Source organism: Zeus faber, assembly GCF_960531495.2.
Source record: "Zeus faber genome assembly, chromosome: 1".
NCBI lineage: Eukaryota > Metazoa > Chordata > Actinopteri > Zeiformes > Zeidae > Zeus > Zeus faber.
Window position 1 is genome coordinate 42547851 of NC_137193.1, and position 25060 is coordinate 42572910.

The following is a 25060-nucleotide window of genomic DNA, read 5'->3' on the forward strand; positions in this document are numbered from 1 at the left end:
CCTACTTCATCTTAAATGCCCTGCGCTTCGAAACTACACACACACCTGTCAAACACCACGGATATACCTGCTGCGTAAGTGTGAGTGTGGAATGCATTGACGAAGAAACATGTCATAATAATGTCATCCTGTTACCTGATTTTTTTATGATCTCACAAGAGAATCGAAATGTGCACAAGTCAAGAGGCGCCATATTTCCTTATGGCAGGGAGCTTATTCGACAAATAAACTGTGTAATCAAACGGCTGGTGACCTGCTATGAACCAGGAAGTGCAACACATCCAACGCGTGGCTGTAAAACCAGCGCCACGGCCCCGGTGCAGAGTGGTCCGCTGGAGAAGCCTGGACCCCCAGCTGGTTAGTCAGTCGATCAGCACGGCACGCAAGCTCAATGGGAACGAGAGAGAGAGAGAGAGAGAGAGAGAGAGAGAGAGAGAGGGAGGGAGAGAGCGAGAGAGCGGGAGAGAGAGAGAGGACTTCCTGTGTGTCTGTGACAAGGCGTGTAACAGAACCCGCTCTGTTATCAGATGACCAGATCGCTCCCCTTCTTTTTCACAGTCCCTCCTCTCTCTCTCTCTCTCTCTGCCTGACCCTCTTTCTACCTCCCCCTTCTCTTCCTCATCTGCCCCCCTTCTCTCTCTCTCGCTCTCTCACACACACACACACACACACACACACACACACACACACACACACACACACACACACACACACACACACACACACACACACACACACACACACACACACACACACACACACACACACACATCTGTCTATCCTCCTCTCTCTCGTCATGGCCTCTGTCTCACCACACAGTGCCCACCACATCTCCTACTTCCCTTTTCCACTGCCGAGGAAGGGAACGACCCACTCACCCTCCCACCCCACCCCCACTGCATCGCCTTCCTTTTCCGTAAACCACCCACCCAAACTCTTCTTCTCTTTCTCTCAAACTCTTTTCCCCCTCCTTTTTTATTTTTTTACTCAATTCAACGTGCGGACCGGTCATGTGTGGTGTGGTCTCTGTCGACACACAAAGTATTTATCGTCGGCGTGTTAAATACTGCCGTCGCTGAAGATAGACCGCGGCCTTCGGAACAGACGCTCGTCTTCAAAACGTCTGATAAAAACCCCCTTTGAAGAAAAACAAACAAACCACGAGTTAAAACACAAACGTCATCACGGACTGAACAGAGGTGTTAAGAACGAGAGGTGGCGTCTTCTAACTTTATACACACCCAGAACAACAGCCCCCTGACCATGTGCCCCCACCCACCCCCACCCCTACCCCCCCTAATTCGATCAGGTTGTGCGGGCCTCTCCATTATAAATGTCCCAGAACAGAACAGAACAAGCCCCTTCACCACCTCCCCCCGTCCCAGACTCCAGCACAACAACAGCAAAAACAACAGAGAGGGGTCTGTCTGTCTGTCTGTCCGTCTATCCAAGATAGTGGTGCACTGAGCAGCTTACTGGTCGCCATATATCCCAGACCATGATATACCGGCTGACCTCATGTGTGCCACGGTTTGGAAAAACATAGTGCACGTTAAATTGGGTATATCACATACTACCATACTACAAACATTTTTGCCCCAAAGTAGAGGCCCAAGCTGCCGCAGGGATCACACGACCTGACTTGTGAGTCATTTGGAACCTGCTACTTTCGGGCCTCGGTGGTACAGGCACAAACATACAGGAATATCAAGCTGTATCCAGCCTCACCGCCAAATTGATGGGTGGCGTCTTGGACCTGCCCACAGGCACTGAAGTCCCCTGCAATTCCCCTGGAGTCTATTGTTGGTAACAAACACACACACACACACACACACACACACACACACACACACACACACACACACACACACACACACACACACACACACACACACACACGCGCGCGCGAACGCACGCACACACACACACAAACACACACACACACACGCGTGGAGGGCGTCCTAGTTTAACCTCTTGCAGGAATTTACTTGAACTAAAAGTGTAGTTTTTTTTTTTTTTTTATCCTCCCCAGATATCCTCAGGCAGGAAGTGGCATCCAGGGCAGCGACAGGGCATAAACATTCAACATTTTCTGTGACATTGAAAAGGATAAAAAAAAAAAATATATATATATATATATATATATATATATATATGTATATATATATACATATATATGTATATATTAAATTGTCCATCCCTACTGCTACGGCTACTGCCCCGTTCTGAAAAGCATTCCAAACACGTTCCCAGCATCTAGGCGTCTTCCTCGTCATTAACCGCTCTCATCTTGTGCCCTTTCTGGGCCCACACATTTAAAAACAGGTCGAACGAGCAAGGGGTGCCAAATAATACGCATCTGCGTAACGAGCGGCGCTGTCAAAACGACAACTAGTGAGCAGGACGTGACAGTTGAGAATAAATCTACTTTAATAAAATGCTGCTGAGGTGAAGGCGACAGCGTGAGCGCTGGGAGGGGGGGAGATGTCACCTGAATGACCCAAGAGAAGCACTGACATCCATAAACAAAAATAAATAATAATCCAAAGTGTCACCGATCGGAACCAAAGTTTTCCAGAGCTTTTTTTGAATTTTTCTTGAATTTGTCTTCTGGTTTAAGTTGTGATGGCTTAATGGACTAACAAGGTCGGTTTTCCACTACATGTGCCACTCCTCCTCCCCTTTCTGGGAGAGGGCGACACATTTAACTCGCAGACCTCTCGCGCACTAACCACGACCAAGCTGCTCACCTCTGCTCTGCCCCACTCCTCTGTGAACGCCCCGTGCTCAGGTTATGCGCCACATTTATTTCACAAGTGATGGCTTCAGCCAAGTTACTCCACCAACCATAAAGGATGCAGCTCTTTCCAACCCCCCCCCCCCCCCAATAGCAACAGTTTCATAGAACTGCAGCAGGACTCTCTCCTTGTGACAACACAGAAACACAAACACTCTGATACGGACAATCACACAACAAAACAGATACAGGAATCCCCACATTGAGGACATTGTGTCCGAGCTCTGCCATGAGAATTCAAAAACTTTTAGACCCTTTCCTACCTTCCTCGACATTCTGCCCAGCACCTAAGTTGCGGCACTGACCTATTTGCCATCACCTCCTTTATCTGCAAGTGGGTCAAGAACTCTGAACTCCATCACACACCGTCTCGTTTCACACAGACACACACACACACACACACGCGCGCGCGCGCGCACGCACGCACGCACGCGTGTGTGCGCGCATGTGTGTGTGTGTGTGTGTGTGTGTGTGTGCATCTATGTGCTGAGCACTTACCGGAGGCAGAATTCTCCCCTGGTCTTTTCCACCCTCCCCTGGCTGCCTGCTTCCCTGCTCTCCTGCCTGCGTCTCTGAGCAGGGCGAGCTCTCTAGCAGGCAGGAAACTTGCGAGTGGCCCTCGTCATGCAGGCAAGCCCTTGCCTGATCCCACACAGGCAGACACCTACCACCACCCACCCCCACCCCCACCCCCTCCCCCTCCCCCTCTATTTTCAGCCCACAACTCAGCTCTGCTTCCCCCTGCCTCCCATTGGCCTGACGGCAGCTCACTCACCACACCTCCTCGCCGGGATTGGCCGACAGCCTGCTCCCCGTTCCTGTATGGCCGAGGGAAAGGCATTCTGGGAAATGCAGTTCCGGCCGCCGCGTTCTCGTGCTCTGCAGCCCCGGCGGTGGACTACGTGTCCCAGGTCTCCGTGTGCCAGCCACCCCCACTATCTCCAAGCCTGCTCTAACGTAAGCACTCAGGGCTGAATTATACACTACAGTGTGTTGCTAGCAGGCTGCCAGGTATTAAAAGTACAGCGCAGCCATCAAACAGGGCCCAGCTTCGTATGAGGGGGGAAAAAGAAAAAGGCGAAAGGCTGCGGGGGCGGCACTCACAGCGGTGACAACAGTAACGATGGAATCTGTCACACAGTCGCACGCAGGTCATATTTCAGATACACTTTAAACACTCCCGACCTGAATTAATGAGGCAACTCTATTCTGTTCAATCCCAAAATGAGAGAAATCCAACTATTAAACCGCAACATTGCCAACACAACACGGAAGTGTTGACAGTTGACAGTTTCCTGGAAAGTTTTGCAGCTTGTCTAATAAAATTATTTCTCCTCCTTCGCCCCCCACCCACTCACCCACCCCACCCTGCCCACCACCACAACCCTCTCAGTTCAGACCCCCCTTTTCCTCCTCCTTCCTTCCTCCTCCTCCTCCTCCTCTAAGTGCTTCCACCTGCCCTGAAAAGTTAATGCCTCCAACACATCCGATAAACTTTATCTCAGGGATCCCCCCACAGGTACCATGCATCCCGGAGGGAGGAGGCACTTTAGGAGGACGACAACACATCGAAAAGGGTGGGTGGGGTGGGGGTGGCTTGACTCTAGGGACTAGTGCAGCGACCAACCTCTGCCATACCCCTTCACCCCGCTCTCTCTTCTTACTTACCCGCCCTCCCTCCCCCTCTCGTTCCTGCTCTGCCCTGCTCCCCTCCTGCCGACAGGCCCAGGGCAGGGGGGTGGGGGGGTGGGGAGGCGGGGGGCGGCCAGGGTGCCTTCAGTCCTCACCTGCGATGGCCGTGGTGGTGGTGCGTCGGATGAGGTCTGCCCTCCTCTTCTCTCTTCTCTCCTCCTCTCCGGAGCTCTCTCTCTCTCTCTCTCTTCCACTCACTCTCTCTCTCTCTCTCGCTCGCTCCCTCTCCCTCCAACTGTCGTGCAGCTCAAAGCTCCGTATGCGCTAACCAGGCAGCAGCAGATCAACTCAATTCCCTTCCTGGTTTCTGGAGGGCAAAGAGGTCCCTCCCTTTCTCTCTCTCTGTCTCTCTCTCTCTCTCTCTCTCTCTCTCTCTCTTCCCCTCTCTCTTTCTCTCTCACTCTCTCTCGCTCTTAAAGAAACAGCACCCCCCACCCCCCACCCCCACGCACTCCATCTCTTCTCCACGTTCTCTCTGGGGAGTAAAAAAGTATAAAGTGGTGAATTTGGAACTTTTATCACTGAGGGAGCAAATCATTAACCCCCGACTTCCCGCTCTGTTTGACAGCAGATGTCAAAGCGAATGTCTCAGATAAAACAGTTCAAGGTATTGTTACAGTTGCAGTTCAATAAATAATTGTAACTGTTGCCCATTCTTTTCTTTTTTCACCCGTCCCATCTCATCGCTGCTCTGGTTCTTATTTCTTTATTCTTTGTGCGTTAGAGTCGCACCCACTCATCCTCTTGCCTGAGGTCATGGTGTCCCACCCCAAAAACAAGCCTTGGCACATTCCAGAACATACAGTAGGGGCTGCCAGCAAACCCCCCAGACACGTTCTCTGGCGGAGCCCGGTCTCCAGCGCCAGCCAACTCCTACAGGTGAAGCACCGCCAGAGAGCCAGAGGAATTAAAGCAGGCATCTAATCGACGATCATGCGCCGGGGTGTTGTGCAATTTTAAGCCAGCCGCCACCAGCGAACCACCCCCACCACCACCACCACCCTTCATCCTCCTCACGTCTGTCATGGTCAGTCATTGTGGGTGTAAGTATAGTGTGCCCACAACTCATTTAGACATAACATTACAACATAACAGCCTGTATTGAAGAGCAAAGCGGAAAGTCGTCTCCAAAACACTATTTACTAAATACCTATGTGACATTACCTTGGTCGCCAGAGGAGCTTCCTTGTGTATTTTGTCTTTGCTCTTACAGCAAGTTGGTGCCCAAATGTGCATATCCTTAAAAGAGTGATAAGAGGCACAATTACACCCACGCAGCCTAGAGGGCAGTGTCCAACACTACAGCAGGGGTCTCAAAGTGGAGGGACCTGGGCTGGGGCCACTGGCCAGGTGGAAAAAACAAAACTGTTTTTACATCTCGTGAAATGCCGTATCTGCCTGTCTCTTAAAAAATTTTGACATTTTGAGATTTAAATTTTTTTTTTTTTTTTAACTTACTTTGTATGTAATGTATTGTTATAAAGTTTCAATAAAAAATATATCAAAATAAGAAACATGATAAAATACATTTTATCATTAAAAAATTGCTTTGTTCTATTTTATACTCTGAAAAACATAGGTCAAATTTCGTGGTTAAATTAAGCATCGGGAATTTTAATTAATTTGCGGATGAGAATTTTGTCAAAATATTATAAACGTTGTACGTTGCATTAAATCGTCTCGCGGTCGGGACTTGACCCCGCTGCACTACTGTCAAAAAAATGTTTCCACGATCAAACTACATTACACGTCCACAAGTGTAACACTACTAGTAATAAAACAATAGTAAAAACGTCCTAAATCTTTGAAGTATTTTTTTTCTATCACGTGCTCTAATAATTTGACACGGTTGGGACACGTGACGGTTTTTTTTTTTTTTTTAAGCAAGAGACAATTCATTGTTCCTATAAAATAAAGAGCTCATAAAACGTCCTCCGTGCAGCCTCGGAATAATTGTGTTTGGGGCCCGCAGCAGCAGCAGCAGCGGGTGGATTCAGCCCGTCGCAGCTTCACCCAAACGGTGTCCAAGCCCAGACACCCCGCATCAGGCCTGCGTTCCCCATTACGGTCTGACTGATGGTTCTGATTAAATCTCCAAAAAAAGAAGCTGGAAAACACCACACGTCGGAATAAAAAAAAAAAAAACCTCCGTCGCAGCGCCGGACACGTGGGAGCACGGGGGCTGATTTGGAAAAAGGGAATTCATTAAAACGATCTGGTAAAGTGGGAGAAAGTGACGCTACTTACCCGAGCGACGGACACACGCGCTCTGCGCCGCGCTTGAACGTCGGAGGACGCAGACGCAGGAAGTCACGTTGATATATGAAGTTAAATATCATGGATATAGTGGTAATTATGATGCCGATGGCAACACGAGAAGGCTGTTTTATCACATACAGTTGAGGACAGTGAGAGAAGTTCATTTACCCAAGTAAAAGTACGAACACCCTGACAAACTATTCGTTTAGTAAAAGTGGAAGTACCACATTGACATTTCTATAGAAGTAGAAGTATGTAAGTAATTGCTCTTAAATGTACTTAAATGATTAATGTAGTGGAGTACAAGTATAAAGTCTGCAACGCTGAATATACTTCAGTACTACTACTTAAGTAGAGTAACAAAGTACTTATACTTTGTTACTTTCCACCAATGAATGGGGATCCACCAACCTGATAAGACAATAGTTCTGGATATAAAGTACTTATTAGTTAAATATACTGAAGGACACTGTGCGAGGTCACTGGGAACAAAATAGAATAAATTGTGAATAGTGTTGCATTGAATGAGGAGCGGCTAACAGTACATTCACAAATAAGTTTATTTTAATCTTTTTATACTTTAGAACCATATTCAACACATGTTTATATTATAATAAAATGACTTATCCCTTGTCATTTACATAAATCAAAAATTTGTATAGTAAGACTGCAAAATAGTACTCTTGTACTTTTTTATATAGCTTTGTACACATACAGGTGACAGGGCATCCATTCTGTCGTAAATGAATGCAGAGTCTTTGTGAATAAGAAAGATCAGCCAGAAGCAGAGAATACAGGAGTTGTTAGCAAAGACGGCAGGCTATAGCAGGTAAATACCACCACCACTTCCTCAAATAAGACCTGGCTCAAAATCATTAAAATACTTTTCAGCTGCTTTAAAGCATTTCCTAAAGCCAAGTGCATTGAAACTAGATGTTGGTTTAGAGTTTGACAGCAACTCAATCGTTCAAATCATGATAGAATTCCCAATAAGGAAAAAAGGTTTCCAATACCATCTCAACCCAAGTCTTCCGAACCCAAGGTCCTGGGCTGGTTGTGTATCGAGAAAAAAATAAATAAAAAAAAAAAAGCTTTGAGCGCACGCGATTGAGATCTCTTGACATAATCAAGATCCAGGCAACTTATTTAAAATTAAAAATAAAATAAACAGATAAACACCAGCAAATCACCATCCTGATCACGGGAGAGGAAATAAAGTACGTATACAGTATAAGAAACATAATAAACCATGCGATAGCACCCAATGAGTATATTTGACAAAAATTTGATGGTTTCCTCAAGGTCAATAAAGACATATTGGTCGATCTTCAGGCTCGACAAAATTTCCAAACAGAATATGTCAGTGTGGTATAAGATTTCAAATTATGTTGAGGAAACAATGCAGGTACAATCAGAGAAATTTACACTGAATGAAGAATCCAAACGTCGACATTCGAAGCACACCGATCTTATGTTTATGAATGTGCGCGCAATAAAAAGGACCAGGCAGTACATCTAAAAACTAGTAGTCATGAGGAGTCTCTTTGGTTTGGGACTGACCGTATTCACAAGGTGATCGTTGTGACGTTTCACTCCGAAATAAATGAGAAAAATAAATAAAGGAATTCCAGTTCTGCCTTGTTTTCTCCACACTTACTCCCAAATTGAAATATCGCGGCTGATTTAAGTGCTCCCATTTTTTAATAAGCATCTAAGAAATGAAATAAATGCAACAAAGGTTTTTTCCTTTAATAAAAAAACAACTGTATTTTCCTTCTATTAAAAACAAGTTTTTAAACTTTGCAGGAAGAGATACATAATTTTTGGACACTTTGACGATATACTCTGGGCTGGGAGAATCCAACACACCTCTACTGCAGGTTTCTGTTAAAATACAGCGGCGCCAGCCATCGACCGTTGCCATAGAAAAAGATGAACACAGAACCTTCACCAATACAAAAGTGGCGCCGTAATATCGATGCAAATTCAAAGGGACGAGCGGGTGGGGCGGGAGCCCCTCGGAGCCTCCTGCAGCGGATTTGGGAGAGCGCGCCGTGCTCTGACACTGGGAGCCTGCAGAACGATTACTCAACGGACCCTGCTGCTGCTGGTGGAGAATTAAACGTCAGGAAGCCAAAAAACGTTTTTACCGAAAGAGCAAGGTGGGTGGGTGCCAACATGTGTGATGACCTGTGCGTGCGTATGTGTATGTTTATGTATGTGTGTGTGTGTGTGCGCGCACGCGCTGGACCAGAGGTCTGCATCAGGGCCGCGGGGGGGAGGTAGGGCGGGTTGGCTGATTCAGTCAGTGCCGTGGGTGGGAGTGCTGGGCTGGTTGAGGCCCATGGTTCTACACAGCCAGCCGGCAAAGTCCACCTCCTCCACCTCCGATCGTTTGATGAAGGTGTGGTTCTGAGCAAACAGAGAGGAAAGAACAGTGTTTCATTTGACATTGAGGAGAAAGAAAACTGTAAAACTAACACTCAATGGTTATTCAATTGAACTGGAAGTAAAAGTCGGCAAAGTAGTTTAAAGTTGTAATCCGTAAGATTAGTTAAAAAATAAAAATACATTTTATACTTTATACTTTATTTAACATCACACTTCATAAGAAACAGATACTCAATGAATTTGTGTTATGCATGTGCATGCAAAGACCAGGCATTGGAAGAAGTGAAAGGTAAATTTGATAAAGCAGCGTGGCTAGTCGTGGCCAGTAAACTGTCGATGTGGATATACATTCACGAAACCTTGAATGAAAATTTCCCTACTACCTCAAGTCATAAAGAGAAAAAGACAAAACAAAAAAACAAACAGAACAAAAAAAATCTATGATTAGAAGGCAAACTTTTGGGAAAGAAAGTGACCACATGAGAGCGAAGATGAAGGTAAACCCAAACAAAGACTTAAAAACATTTTGAATGGAATACTAGGACATGTAGGCTAATCCTACCAACACAGACAATCTAATGGATAGCCACTTTTAAGAATTCAGGTACAAATGATGATAAAACTATATTTTACCCACCATCAGCATCTTCAGATCAGCTCTCTCAGCAGGGTTCTTGATCAGACTGTGTGAACCAAGCAAAAAATAGTTTTGTCTGGTGCCAGACCCATAATCAAACACATGCCTTTTATCTCTGAAGAACAAGGTTTTTTTTGTTGTTTTTTTTTTTACTCGTTTTCTTTAATGATGTAATGAGTCTAGAAGTTGAAACAATAATTATCTTTTATAATAAAAAACATCAAGATGCCTCCCCAAATAAATAAATAAATAAATAGACAAATAAATAAATAAATAAAAAGGAGGGCCACATTTAACTCAGCATCAAATGTTTCTTTTTATGTTGCTGTTGGTTCTACCAGAGGAAGGGAATTGTGGAAGTGTGCAGCTCAGGAATACAATGCAGAGCTTTCACTATGACTGAGGAGCAGCAGATAAGAGGTAGAAAGTTTTCCTTTGGTGTCGTCTGCTCTGGTGTGCAGAAATGCAATTTTTGCAAAAGCTCACCATTTTGTAACAAACTCCTGGAAGTCAGCAGTGAAGAGGTTTGGCAGTTTTGGAGGCGGCTGGAAAAGGGAGGAAGTGGGGGGGTCAAATGCCATCACCAAGAAATCCCGGAGAGGCAAAGTGTGTTAATACTGTGTGTGTGTGTGTGTGTGTGTGTGTGTGTGTGTGTGTGTGTGTGTGAGTGAGAAAGGTGTGTGTGTGTGAGTGAGTGAGTGAGTGAGTGAGTGAGAAAGGTGTGTGTGTATAAGAAAACAGGTTATCCAATTGGCAGCTTGTCTGACCTCGTTCACGATGTAGTCGAGCAGCTCAAAGATGGCCATGGCAGGGCGACTGTCCATCCCATGTCCTGTGTTTAGAGACACATAATGAGTTTAGAATAATTAGTATTTACTTGCAAAAACAATATTTTGTAGAATTATTTATTTTGTGTGATGATTTTTTTTTATAAATGATCTCCTTATATTGTATTGTGAAAACTTGCCTACTAAAGTACAGAGGCTCTTAGTCTAGTATCTTAAATCCAGACATTTATATGATTTAATTTATTCTCTAATTCACTCTATTTTCATATTTCTTCCGGTTGCGATTCCTTGCGAGCACAAGAGAGAGGTTCAGAGCTAAAACAGTTGCGCGTTCAAACAAAATTGGCCAGGAAACAAGATACTGATTAAATGTTGTTCAGCAGAGAATCCAGAGAAACGACATACCAAGGTTCGGTTTCTGTGTTTGTGCATTTGGTACATACAGGTCTGTATCCGCTGCATATGGGTATCAAATAGAACTTACAAATTTTGCAATATTAAAAGGGAACGTTTAACAATAAGCACTGAAAAGTTGGGCTGTTGAACGGGCGCAAGATAAAAATGGAACTTTTACTTTTAATTAGGGTTAGGTCCCGCTGTGGGGCCAAAATTACTTTTTTGGGAGCCTGTTCGGTCATGTCCTCATTCATGCCATATGGATATTTGAGATATTATATTTGGATATTTATGGGAATTTAACACTTTCTCCATGGGTCAAAGTGTTATAGGTAAGTAATATTCTACTCATATATAGGTTCAAAAACCGTGAACGTCCACAATATCGCGTGTTGACAGCATCATAAAGCTAATATTGTGTTTCATTTCAGAAGATGAGTGCAGTCAGCTCTTTTTTCTTGTGTATCTTTATTTTTACAATATATTTTACTGCCTTGCGTTTATTCCGCCTACCACTGACTGGCTGGCCGGGTGGTCGGGGCTTCTGCATGTTGGCATGAGGCTCCCCTTCGGCCCCGTCCGGGATGGGTCTTCCGAAGATGGCCTCCAGCTCCTTGATGTCGGGCGGGGGGATGGGGTAGCGGCCAATGGCCAGCTCCACCAAAGACAGACCCATGCTCCACACGTCCGACTGCACTGAGTAGTGAGTACCCTGCAGTCTCTCCGGCTGTTGAGAAACACACAAGTACGTCAGAGGGAGGAGGGAGAGCCTCTTCCTGCCAGGACAGCAGGCAGCAGAGAAGAGGGCCGGGCCTGGGCCTGGCAGGGGAGGAGGGAGCGGGAGGGAGGTATGGTAAGGGGAGGAAGCAGAGAGGAGCTTTGTACTGTTTTGGCTCTCTTGAGGGTGGGAGAACTTGTGTTCTGGGTTAGGACAAGGAGTGTGGTGGTGGCTCTACACCGCTGGGATGTATTGGGTGGGGCAGGATGGGAGCAGGGCTCCACCAACCCTGAACATTGCGCCATCCAGGTGTCTTAGCAGGAAGACGGAACAAGAGTGAAATGCCAAACAACCCTTTTTCCTTTTTTTTTTTTAATAATCTGAGCGCAGCCCAAGAGTTCTTGGCAGGGGGACGTGGGAGGGCCGAGGAAATAAAATAGGGAGGGGCAAATGAAAGAGAAAGATGGGAGAAAAGAGGAGAAGGAAAGCAGGGCTCAGGCCAGAGAAGAGGAGGTGGGGGCAGCGGGCTGCAGAGCTGACTCACCGACATGTAGGAGCGCGTTCCAACAAAAGAGTTGGCCATGGAATCGATGAGCTGGCCGCTCACACCAAAGTCACACAGCTTTATCTCCCCACGAGAGTTGACCAGGATGTTGGAAGGCTTGACATCTGCGAGCCACAGAGAAGGTGGAGGGCACAAACACAAGTGGGTGCATGTACCACTTCTCTGCTTCTACACATGGAAGCACATCCCTCCTCCATGTTATCCATCTCCTATTGCCCCCCCCCCCCCACACGCTAAAGGAAGCAGGATTTGCCAACATGAGTGGCATGACATGACGACGTGACTATCATGACCTACCACGTCCATACCAAGAAAGATGCTGTGTCCAAAATGGCACTCGCACACCTTCTCAGACGGCAAATTAGTGTTTAGTATGTCCAAACGGTGTGTGAAAAATGCCATTGGACAAACTATGTTCAGGGAAATATCGTCAAATGCAAACACTGCACTCTACGCTGGTAGGCTTAATACATGCATATCTAAGCAATGTATTCCTGAACCTGCAACTTGCTGAGAGGATGCGGAGTGGCTATATGATGCTGTAGAGACATTGTTCTTTTCACTCATATTAAAAGTACGCTTGACGACGGTACAAACATGTAGTAAATCATTATAGAAGCTGGATCTTGCTTGCAAAATAAATGCTTCTTACAAAAACATTTGAACTGAGCTTCTTCTCCATGCTGCCAACCAAAGATGGCCAGTGTCCACATATGCGCCACACCACCCACCCGCCCACTCGGTTGATGATGGCGTGTTCGTTGCAGAGCAGAAGAGGGGAAAAAAAAAAACAAAAAAAAAAAACAAAAAAAAAAAAAGGAACTTCTAAAACATCTATGCCTAAAGACCCTGTCACAAACAAGCCTGGTCCCTCCGCATTCCCACCCATTGCTGCGGAAAAACATCCTGTAAAATAACGGGGTAGGACTGAGCTCTGCAATCCCTTTCTGTGGTCTCAGTGACCCCCCTCCCACCACCCAAGGACAAATGTGGAGCGACGCTGAGAAAGAGGTAGCATGAAAGCGCAGGACAGACGTAGGGAGGGGTCGGCAGGGCGCGGCTGCTATATAATCATATCTAAGAGGCTGTAATTACCGCCTGGGCTCATAGACCACTCTTCCCTCAGCGAGACCTGCCGTAGCAGAACAGCAACAACCGACCCCGTTGTTGCTGTGAAGCTGCACTGAAGTGGGCAGGACAGACAAGTCAGTCCACAGCGAGACACCATCACACAACACTGTCTCTTGATTTAAAAAAATAAAAACAACAGAACATCTAAATATAGCCATTGGACATGCATCCTTTTAAGCACCTGCAACACTGCGAATAACCTTGAATTGGCCAAATGATTTAAGAACAAATATGATGATTTTCCTTTTTCTGAAAGGAGAAAAACTAATAGCACGTCATGGTCGTTAATTTAGGTTTTTCAAAAGAAAGGTCTGTTTTCAAAATAGCATTTAACTTGGGAAACAGGTTGACAGATTTTTTCTTTTATTAATTTTTAGTTGGCAGTAGCATGTCAGTGTGTCATTGTAAAAAGTTGAAATAGCTGGTAATGTATAGTATTTATTTGTGCCAGGGAAAGACAGTCGCTTTCTGTGGAAATCTTTCATGCATTTCTTATGCATCATCAGCACAGACAACATGGCAGCACAGAGAGGGGGTACTAGTCCACAAGAAAACACAAAAATAGAATGCTTTATAGAAAATAATAATTGCCCCCTCGCTCTTCCCCAGAAAAAAAAAATAAATAAAAACAGAATGAGAACTGTAAAATATTGGTTTTGACATTTGCTTATATTTTCCACAACTACATAGTTATCACTGTAGCTTCATTAGGCATGAGAAGTTTCAAAATATTGCTTAAAGTGTGTCTAAGTTAATACAACCAAAATATAGATTACCGCTTTCTGGCGAGGGAACCATCTCTACATCACATGGAAAAAACAGGAATTAGCCTTAAGTAGCAGGCATGGGTGCTGTGCTCATGCACTCTGTAATACTAGTGGACTGAGGCAATGAGCTCGTAGGGAGCACATTCTAGTTTCCATATGAAAGCAGGACTCCAAGAACTGAAATGGTGAAATAGCAAAAAGTAAACAAATCCATTACTTGACAACGTTCCCTCTTGGGAACTCTCTTGGGTTCCCTCCCTCCCTCTTGTACGATTCTGTTCACTTTGTTATTCAACCATTGATTCAACCACCAACTAATTTTAGAGTGAGATTATTTAGGTTTGCAGGGTGTCTTAACCCAGTAGTATTTTAATATAAAAAATGTATTAGCAATGTATTCAGACTATTTCTGTTCTAAAGTTTGCATTGAGCCAACTGCGTCTGAAGTTCCAGGATGTATCACTCCAGCTACATTGTCAAGGATGCACAGTTTGGGACTTGACCGTTTCTCCTGGCCTGAGTTCCTCCATCCCAATGACAAACTTGCCTGTTATTCTAGTATTTAGCAATGATAAACAAATTAGTCCATCCTTGGTATTTTCCACATGCAGCCTAAATCTGTAGTTTTGATCTTACAAACATATATAATCCATGCAGAAATAACAATGACTTCCAAAGTGCCTTGATTTGTAATGTTTGCTTGACACAGAAACTTACAAGCATGTGACTGGACCATGGCACATGACCGTAAGCTAATAAATGTAATAACCTTATGGTACTCACTTTCTATTTCAGTTCAAATCAGAACTTTTGACTGGAAATAGGAAAAGCAATGCAGTGGAGGAAATACATACCTCTGTGCATGATCTGGTGTTTCTCCCTTAGGTAGGCTAGTCCCCTAAGAACCTAAAAAAAACAACAACAAAAAAACAAAACAAGGAAGCTTGCATTAAATCTAAAATAGGTAATACCTCATCTTCAAATCTGGAGCATCACAGCAGGACTCGTCAATGTTGATCCACAATTGGAAAACACAAATAAACACTTGAGACAGGAATTCAAACTGGAATGCATGCATGCCTCATCACTACTAGTACTTATGCATGTGTGGATCAGGAACAGCTTTGTTCGGCTGTTCTTTAATAACTGTAACTTTCTAGAAAAATAAAAAAACCTTTGTTATAGGTTTACAACATTTCTTTAGGTACAAACAGTTTCCGTTATCCGGTTATTACTGTTTTTTGACGGGGAAAATCTGTTACATTTACATTTTACATTTTAGTCATTTAGCAGACGCTTTTATCCAAAGCGACTTACAATTATTCAAACACCGACGGACGCAGCCATCAGGAGCAATTAGGGGTTAAGTGTCTTGCTCAAGGACACTACAGCATGCTAGCAGGAGGAGCCTGGGATCGAACCAGGAACCTTTAGATTACTAGACGACCAGCGCTACCTCCTGAGCTACCGCCCCCACATAAAGTTGAAGTTAAATCTCTCTGGTCATAATGTCCGGTGAAAACAATTCCCCCCAAGCAGATTTTGAATTAGTGCTGGGTGGATCATTTTGATTTAAAAAAAAGTCTGCAGTTATGTTTATTTCCGCGCTCGGCAAGTTGCAACGGGAAGCCAATCAGTTTGGACGATCCAAAGCTGATCTGAAAGCTTCACCTCTGACCAAACACATTTGTCGATATAGAACTAAGCCACGCCCCCTCCCTCGTGGACAGGTTGCACGTGTAAACACAGTACACACGGAGCCGCAGCGTCCACAACTCTGAGGAGAAGCAGAAAGATGATGTATCGTTGGGACACATACATCCATAGTTTGGCCTTTTTCAGGATATTTAAGTTCCGACCCAAAGCAGACGGTAAATATTCATTGTGTAAAATATATTGTCGGGACATCCCAACGAAGATGGACAACACCTTTATTTAGACCTCCTTGTCATATTTATTTTGTTTTAGATTTGATTAAAATTCTATTCCAGTGAATTGTTAAATAAAGTGGCTGCACTTATTACTTATTGTCCACGAACAGAAATTATTTGATTTCAAGTAGTAATATTGTTTTATTAATTTATTTTTAAAATGGCGTTAACTGACAGGACTTGAATATTCAATAAAACATATTATATATCTATATGCCTTGATGAGGCCCCGCCCCCATACCGTTATTTCAGTCTGGGAGATTGAAAACACTAGTGTAGTGAATACTGACAGACTGCGGGAATGAGACTGAGAACGGTGATGCGCGATGAGATGTTTGACGCTGAGACTATTGTACACAGCGCACAATACCGACTGGTCAGAGAGCTGGTCGTTAAGTGAGGAGTACCTGTATAGCCTTCTTATCAATTGTTTTTAAGCTCAATAAACACAGATCATATTTGACCGGAATCTCTCCCATTTGTGTGGGAAATTGAAATCTTCCAGGACACGTTGACCAGCACCAATTTTTTCCTCACGGAAACTCAACAATATACAATATGTTACCAATACTTACCTGCAAAGGAAAGCGCAGGGACAGCACCATCTCTGGTTAAACACACGTTATTGCAATTGCTTCATCTGATCGGCCTAAATTAGTATGAAGTGATGACGTATTGAAAACAGGATGAATTATCGCTCAATACTAATTTAGGCATATCAGATAAAGTAATTGCCAAGGAAAACAAATAACTTTCATAACTTTTTGACTGTTCTGCAATAGAGACATTTTTCCCCCAATATGAAACCGGTGTAATTGATGAGTAGATATATTTTTGACGGACAGGGATTCAGACTTTCTGATAATATAATAATGAGTAGTAAAAAATGCTATATATATATATATATATATATATATATATATATATATATATATATATATATATATATATATATATATATATATATATATAAAAATGTTGATATAGTAAAACAAAGTATCAACAGTTTAAGGATATGTTCAATGTTTGTTAATGTTAATTCTCTAATATTTGTAATAGGAAAAAAGCCAGGCAATTCTCATTTAATCTTATTTAAAGCTTTGGTTTTATTTTTTTATTTCATACTATAGAATCTCTTTGGAAAAAATAATTGTACATTTGGAAGCACAATTAAGGTGTTCAACCAGTAGATGGTGCTGTCCCTGCAATGTTATATTAGGGTTCGGTTGCTCTTGAATTTAGTGGCAACGAGTTTATTTTCATAATGCTGTAGATAAGGAGTTAGCAGATAAGAACTTATCAAGTTAGGCAAAAAAGCAAATATGCGCCGCCTATTTTACTAACATGATGTCTGGCCTTGTACAAAAAAAAAAAAAAAAGAAAAAAAATACCCAAAAACTTTCTACAGATGTATGTGTTGCTATCCACTAAAACATATGTCTGTGAAAAGGGTTTTTAGAAGTTATGTCTTCCGACACCCATTATGCACCGTATGCCTTATACTAGGGTCACACCGCTGACAACGGGGCTTCTGTTTCAAGATTTTAAGAGAATCACAAGGAAATCTCTTGACTTTGTCTTCAATAACTGGCAGTGCTTACTAAAATCTATAGCATGTGCACTACTAGGCCAGAAAAAAAGTCACATTGGTGATTTGAAAACTTTTGTAAGTCTTTCGGTGCATCCTTGCCATAACCTGCACTTCATTAATCATTTATCATGACTATTATATATATCATGACAGCACTACTCACAGCTATGCTGACTTTTCCCAAGATATCTTCTGGAATTTTCCTGGCTTCCTTCAGGACCTGGTCCAAGGAGCCCCCATCCTGTGAGAACGGAAACACTGAGAAGTGACATCAAATTCACAAAGCAGATGAATGCATAATTAGTCTAAATAACAGGATATTGTTATTGTATGGATTATTTATTTTTATATATATATATATATATATCTTGATTACTTTTAGATGTAATATCTAAAAAAGTATGTTCTTGTATGCTTGTGGATCAGTTATGGGAAGAGTTGAATATGTGACCCACCGCATGCATATTTTTGGGTCACATTTCAAAATTTGACATTTGTTTTTTTCACATATTATGAAAGTGTAGAATCAGAGTTTCAAAAGACAGTATCACCTGTGGGAATCAAGCAAATGTGTTGTAAGCTACGACTAAAGATTTAGGTTTTGGAAACAGAAGTTCTGAGAAATCAGAACAGTTTTTCAGTTTTAGAAGCATTTCCCGACTTTTGCAGCACAGAAGGCCAATTTAGAAACACAATTACTGCTTTAAATAGTTACATTTGGACAGTGCTGTACTCCTTCAATTACATAATGGTGAATGTGTTTTTCTGAAATAATATTTAAATCATTAATTTACAAAATTATTGGAAAATAATCATTTAAGTTAATGCTTTAATTTTAAGAACATTTTTCATTCATTCTAAGTTCATGCTCACAATACTATAATGTCCCCTCTATTTTTGTGTAACTTCTAAACATTCACATTTCCTGCCATTATTGTTGTATGAAAATGATAGTTTTAAAAAAAGTGGCACTTTTCAGGTTGTGCATGAAAACCTATCACCAGGGGACAACAATTCCCGGAATACTAATGGCAGGGTCCTCCCAGCCATCTGCATTCTGGGATTTGCTGTCTCCTAAATCTGCTATAATCTAATTTTGGACAAAAAAGGGATTGCCGCTGTTTTTCCACACACAGCCAACAATACAGTGCTGCGAAATGCGTCAGGTTGGAACGTGGTAGGTCACATATCAATCATGGCCAAATATGTGCAGTGAGCGAGTAAATAAACAGCAGGCTAACAGAGGACCAAGCTAAATCTCTGTGTAGTACTAGTGTAGTAGCTGTTTCACAATAACACTTTATATTTCTAAGAAGAATCATTTTATTAATCTCTGTGGTCAAAATTGTCCTCTGCATTTTTACTAAATACCATCCTTAATACTTAGAAGTGTGCAGCCACTAACTCTAGCCTAACATACTCGTCTTTAGGGTGGAAGGAGGGCACCCACATGAACCAAGGGAGGACATGCAAACTCCACACAGAAACTGTCCCCAGTTGGGTTCAAACTGAGAATCTTTTTACTGTGAGGCAACAGTGCCAATCAGTGAGCCACTGCACCAACCTTATTTTGCAAGGGCAGCGGTGAACAAGTGCAATTAGGCTCTGCTCTTAAAGATTCTGAGTGGCTTACTAAATACAAACACACACTGCCTCCCCCCCACATCCCTGAATGACAGCATGTCGAGACGAAAGCACAGCTGTTTAGGTCTCATTTTGCAGTTGTGGTAGTTTAGGGCTCCCTCTCAATGATGCAACATGCTTTGACATTTCACTGCATACATGTATGGAAGTATGTATGTGACAAATAAACCTCTCAAATCTTGAATGCTGAGATTCTGTCAGTACAGAGATTTCCGCCTCCAAAGTGGAATTCCCCTTTAAAACGCGAGAGTGGCTCTGTCGTTCTTCTCAGAATTTAGACATCTTTTTTTTCTCCTACTCATCCTTCGCTTACAGAGATGGTGTCTCGCTTACCATGTGTTCCATGCAGATACTGATCTCTCCATCACTGTAGAAGGCTCCATAGAAGCCCACGATATAAGGGGAGTTACACTCGTGCAGAACCTGCAGCTCCCTAATAATTTGATTCCTGATGGCGGGCTTGATTTCCAAGTGGATCAACTGTTGATGAAAAAAAAAAGATAAATAACTGGTTGGATAAAGAAATATGAAAGCTCATATACAGTATATGATCGACTGTAAATGACATAATATATTGAAACATCATTCTGCCCAAAATCCCCTATCCAACTAGAATGCTTTGACAAGAATTTAAACATACAAGGCATTACATATTGCTTAAAATAATATGTTTTTCACTTAATATAAGCTCTCTAGAAACACATTAGGCTTGGGCAATCATGCAAATATATCCAGTCAGTGATTGGTGGGAAGCAGTGATTGGCGATTTACGATTGGAAGGGGGGGGGGGGGGGTTTATGTGCATAGCATAGAATGTAATGTAATGTGGAAAATGCGGTCTCCCCGTTACAGAGGTGCAGGATATATTATTTACAAGTATTTACATAACATCATCCAGTTTTTACCAAATGAATTCCCATTGCAACAAAAAGCAACGGGGAGGTCATGGGCATGACATGGCACAGTGGGGACACAGGTTTTTTTTTATTTATTTTTTTTAACCAGGCAGGACAGTCCCTTAACTCAGTTGTGTTTAAAAAAAAAATGTTGTTTCATACAAGTAGAAACATCGATAATAAAAAGATTGAAAATAAAACACACACACTTCACCTTCCGGGCCATGACCAGACTTGAGGGCTTGTGGCGGACCTTGTTAACCACTCCTCCATTCCCTGCGCCCAGCTCACAAATGGGGTGAAAATCATCATCTTTTAGCTCGCCGACCTGAGCTTTCTGGGTAAGAAAAGCCTCAAGCCGTTTCCTCTGCTGCTCATCCAGGTCCAGCTCCCCCAATTTCTTCTGTAGGGCCTCAAAGTTTGCTCTGCAAGTCACAGAGGAGGTAAAGGTTGCAGCAGAAATTAGACACAGAGTCCAGCCAACAGCTTTACTCACAACAAATGTATGTAGCCATTGGTAATCACCAATGGGCCTTTTTTTTTTAATGTTTAGAATACTTATGATTTATGGTAGTGATTAAAGTTCTGACTCTTTTCAGATGTGGTTCTTGATGATCCGGTTGGCTTCAAGTTGTAAATGAAATACTGGAATGGAATACTCTAAAAATATAAACTATTTAAGCCCAATTCTGTCAAAAGTATTCACATTGCCAGTAAAAAAAGGCAAAGTGTGAATCACAAAAATAATTTACCTTTAGTCAAAATAGTGTATTTTGGATTTGTTCACTTCGAGCAAATCATTCACCACTACAGTAGTTCTGAAAGTAGCTGCATCAAAAGCTAGGATCTTGTTTTCATCTTGTTTTTATTTTAAATCGTCATAACGACGCAAGATGTAGGACCTAAATAACTGAGCTTCTGGGAGGTAGGTTTCCACAGGAGCTAAGCTAGTTGATCTCCTCTGCAGCCATGCATCGGTTTAAGACAGTTAGCATGCAGAAGTTAATTGCCAATTTAAAAGGGTGCTAGTGTAAGTGGATTAAAAAAAACATGTTAATATAGCTGGCCGGTTTTACTCAGGTGGCCAGATGGTACTTACTCAGATGCAGCATCAATGGTGGTGGAGGTGGCCTGTCCCTCCCCGATGGGCGTGATGTTCAGAGGAACGGGTCTTCTTTTGGGGGCCATTTCTATAACAGCTGTCCTCGCTAATAGTAATGCAATAGTCTGTGATGAAGTTGATATTATATAGAGCGGACTTCTAGACTGTCTACCTGCTGCTACTGGCCATTAGCCTCCTAGCTGCTACTAGGGGCTGCTAGCTGTGCTAGCCACTGCTAGCTAGGACCAGATACCAGAAAATCGTGTCCAGCGTTTCTCAGCCCGGGTGTGCGCTTCCACGACACGGTCGCAGCCGTGATTCTTAGCAGCCCCGCCAGCTAAACCGCTCCCGCTGAACCGGACCGCAGGGCAGGGACATACAGCCGAGCAGCCCTTCCGTCTTCAGCAGCTGGGGTGTGGGGCTGGGCTTGAGGGGGACTTGGGGGTTCGGTGCTTCAATCCAGGAAGCAGCAGCTGCAGCGTCAAATAAGCACAGCGGATCCTTCGCAACGATCGCGAGATTTAACCGCCCCCCTAGAAAGAAAAGGCCAAGATCTCGTTCTCATGTCGACACTTCCGATGTTTTTTTTTTTTATAAAATAAAAGTAAATTTTAAAAGTAAATCCCAAGTGTATGTGATGTGATCTATATATATATATATATATATATATATATATATATATATAAAATTAGGATCGATTAAGCTGTTACATCTTTTTGCAACCCCGTATATATCCAGTTTATAACATTGAGTATGTACATGGCACTCACACAATGTGTCATATACACACAGGCACCGGTGCGCGCTTGTTGATAGAGCTTTGCTGCTATAGTGTTTCTTTGGTTTGTTGCCATTTTTTTTTTCTTCCCTTTTTGCTTTAATACATACAATACTATTATTATTCTGTCAACCTGTCCAGTCCAGACACATCTTTCTGGAGAACAACTTGAGTTCGTAAATTCTGTTCTGTACTTATAATACACAGAATTGTTTTACAAAGCAAAGCATCAAGCAGAGGTCGCGTGTAACTAGCTTCATTACAGTAATGAAGTTACTCGCACTTTTATTTAGAGAATTGCAATAAAAGGAATTGTAGGAGGAGGCTGCTTGGCTATAATGGCAGCATGTGGCCTGGAGCTATGTGCGCCCTCTGCTGGCATGTTGTGGAAACTACAACCACAGCAACTACATGCTGCAGTTCGGGTCTATCTACTGGGAGGCTTGTGAAGAACACTAGCTTTTCCACAAGTATTACCTCGAAAGATCGGACACAAAGTGGCTTTGCAAGACAAGTCTTTAAAAACTGATTTTAATTAATTCCACACGTCAATAACAGGTGTTAGAATACGATCATTTCAAATTTTACAGTTTCCCCTTCAACAAGAGACATGTCCCCCAAGATCCAGGCATTTAGTACAGAACAGAACAATCGACACCATAACCAGTCCTCAGTGGCATCACCTCCAGCACTGGTACCCATGACGGTTTCTTAAAGTCAGTTTGTCTTTAGGAACAACTGGAGGCGATTCAAAGCTTAATAAAATATCTTAATTTTATTGTCTTTTAATGTGGACATATAAAAAGACAAACAAAACATTTACATCATGATTGCAAGCCTCTGCCCATGCTACTTTACGTCTGGTAAGAACAGACTGCTCTGCAAAAGACCCGGCCCTCTGCGCTCTTCGACCCCAGTCCAAGGCCTTAAACAATCTGAAAAATACGTCTGGCTCAAAAGCGATCTGTACTTCCTCTTTCCTCAAACCGTGGGGGGGGTTAAGTGATATTCTCAGTCATTGACATTCTATATCTATTATTTAATAAAGAAAAATATCAAGAAATAAGAACAAAGATGTTTAATTTGTATAGTAGTCCCTTGTGTATAAGCCTAGAAAATGATGGGTATTAAGAGTTTATTCTTTCAACATTGTGTTGCTTCTAAGCAGCCTACATAGGAACAACCTTTGGAGAAACATGTATCAATATGGGCAAAGTGCCATCAAACAGTTATGTGAAGATGAACGTAATGTTTTCTGCATAACAGTACTGTATATTGATTTTTGAGAAAAGAAAAAGGGAAATGGAAGACCCGATTTGGACTAAATCTGTGTTTCGCTGAAGATGCACAGGTAGCAGGGAGCCCAATGAGGGGGAGAGAAAATAGCAATCCCTTGCAATAGCAAGGAATTATGAGAAGGGAGAGAAAAAAACCCAAGATCTGACCTGGTGTAGTCTTTTCGTGGTCTATCCAAAGTGCAGCTGGAGCCCCATTGAAAATTCACATTTGTTCATCAACAACTAATTTGGGCAGAGTTAAGTGACCCTAAACATGGAAATAATGTAGGATTTATAGGCATCAGATTATAAATTGACCACTTAAAAAATAAAGCGACCTCCACCCAAAGTTCTGTACTTCCTTTGCAGTTCTGTTGTGGTCAAACTAATTTCTGCACATCTGAGCAGTATTTTCAGCTTCCAAAAAGCCACCACTTAGTACTAGAACAGGTGCAGAGTAAGATAACTGCTCTGGGCCTGCATTACGTAGCAATTAAGGGCAACTTCTACTCCAGCAAATGCATCTAAACTTATGTTTAAAATGGGTTAGGAAAAAGCACAAAGAGGGTTGTATGACTGAAGCGACTCCATTTGTTCCAGACAAGACAGATTGTGAGACTGGGTGAGTTACTTTGACCAGGGGCATTAGTTATTGACAATTTATTAAGTACAGTTGTACCAGAGGTGTCAAACGCATTACACAAAAGCATTTTGAGCGGTTCTGAGATCGAGGTCTGACCTGTTTAGAGAAAATAAATCAGTGGAGCAAAAGTGAAGCCATGGGCATGAATCTCTCACAATTCACCAAACAAGTCGTAGCAGAGTCCCCTTTTCCCCAGCAGCGAACTCCTGCCCGTACGGCTCTCTCGCCTTGCCACATATGTACAATAACTACAAACCACAAGGAAAAGTATGGAACTTAATAAATACGATACTTTTGAAAAAGCAAATCAAAACTTTGACAGGGTGCCAGCACGTGTAAATACTTTCCTGCAACCACCGATTACTTCTGTTGCTCTAAATTTCTTCTGAAGGAAAATAATAATGCAATGGACAAACCATTCTGAAAGCAAATCCATCAAGACTCCAGCCTGTCTGTTGGCCAGCTCAACTAACCTCACAACTTGAGAATCCAACCTAACTCCAGCACCCATTTGAAATGCTGACCAAAAAGGCGCCAAAAGACCTTACCACTTCCTGTCCATCAATACTTTAACAAAACAAACCTGTTTTGGCACAATTGCCATTGAGTTTTGTGGAAAGCTTCTCCAGAAGCGTAATATTGATGAATGAATCAGAAATATCTGGTTTCCAAGAAAGATAAGCACTGCAAATGCTTCACAGAGTAGTTCAGTTCCACTAGTGGGTCTTCAATATCTTAACCCAAACCTACAGTCAACACGGCCATTTGCAGATCACCTCACCTTTCAGACAAGTCGTCTTGTCGGTCTCGCATTCTGGGGAAACAAAGCTGTGTGAGAGAATGGAGGAGAAAAATAAAAATAAAAACAAAACAGAAAATTCAATCTCCAGTGTTAAATTGGCTTCACCCGTCATTTATTCTGTCCTTCTGGTTTCTTTTTTTTAAGCTAGTCTCTGGTCAGTCTGCAAAGTTTTTAATGACTGAGGTAGGTGCTCTTATCTACAGACAAAATAAAAATGGAAAGCATCACACACAGAAAGGTTGTTTTTTGCCCATC

The 25060-nt window shown here is 42.7% G+C and overlaps 1 protein-coding gene across 1 annotated transcript; it reads right to left on the bottom strand.

The window, feature by feature from the left end:
- Positions 1–7290: 7290 nt before the first annotated feature.
- Positions 7291–21718, bottom strand: map2k2a (mitogen-activated protein kinase kinase 2a). Its single transcript, XM_080013835.1, has 11 exons — positions 21303–21718; positions 20418–20628; positions 19641–19787; positions 17827–17904; positions 14996–15047; positions 12223–12347; positions 11474–11687; positions 10544–10608; positions 10263–10321; positions 9777–9822; positions 7291–9160 (listed from the first exon to the last, which is right to left on the bottom strand). Exons 1-11 carry the CDS (start codon positions 21389–21391, stop codon positions 9050–9052), a joined length of 1197 nt encoding a protein of 398 aa, XP_079869961.1. The 5' UTR covers positions 21392–21718; the 3' UTR covers positions 7291–9049.
- Between the last annotated feature and the right edge of the window lie 3342 nt (positions 21719–25060).

Excerpts from the sequence above, each read along its gene's own strand:
- map2k2a (XM_080013835.1), bottom strand. The coding sequence starts at position 21,391 with ATGGCCCCCAAAAGAAGACCCGTTCCTCTGAACATCACGCCCATCGGG. Across the intron at positions 12,348-14,995 it reads ACACCAGATCATGCACAGAG|ATGTCAAGCCTTCCAACATC; the intron begins GTATGTATTTCC and ends TGTGGCTCGCAG. Across the intron at positions 9,823-10,262 it reads CAGGAGTTTGTTACAAAATG|TCTGATCAAGAACCCTGCTG; the intron begins GTGAGCTTTTGC and ends TGGTTCACACAG.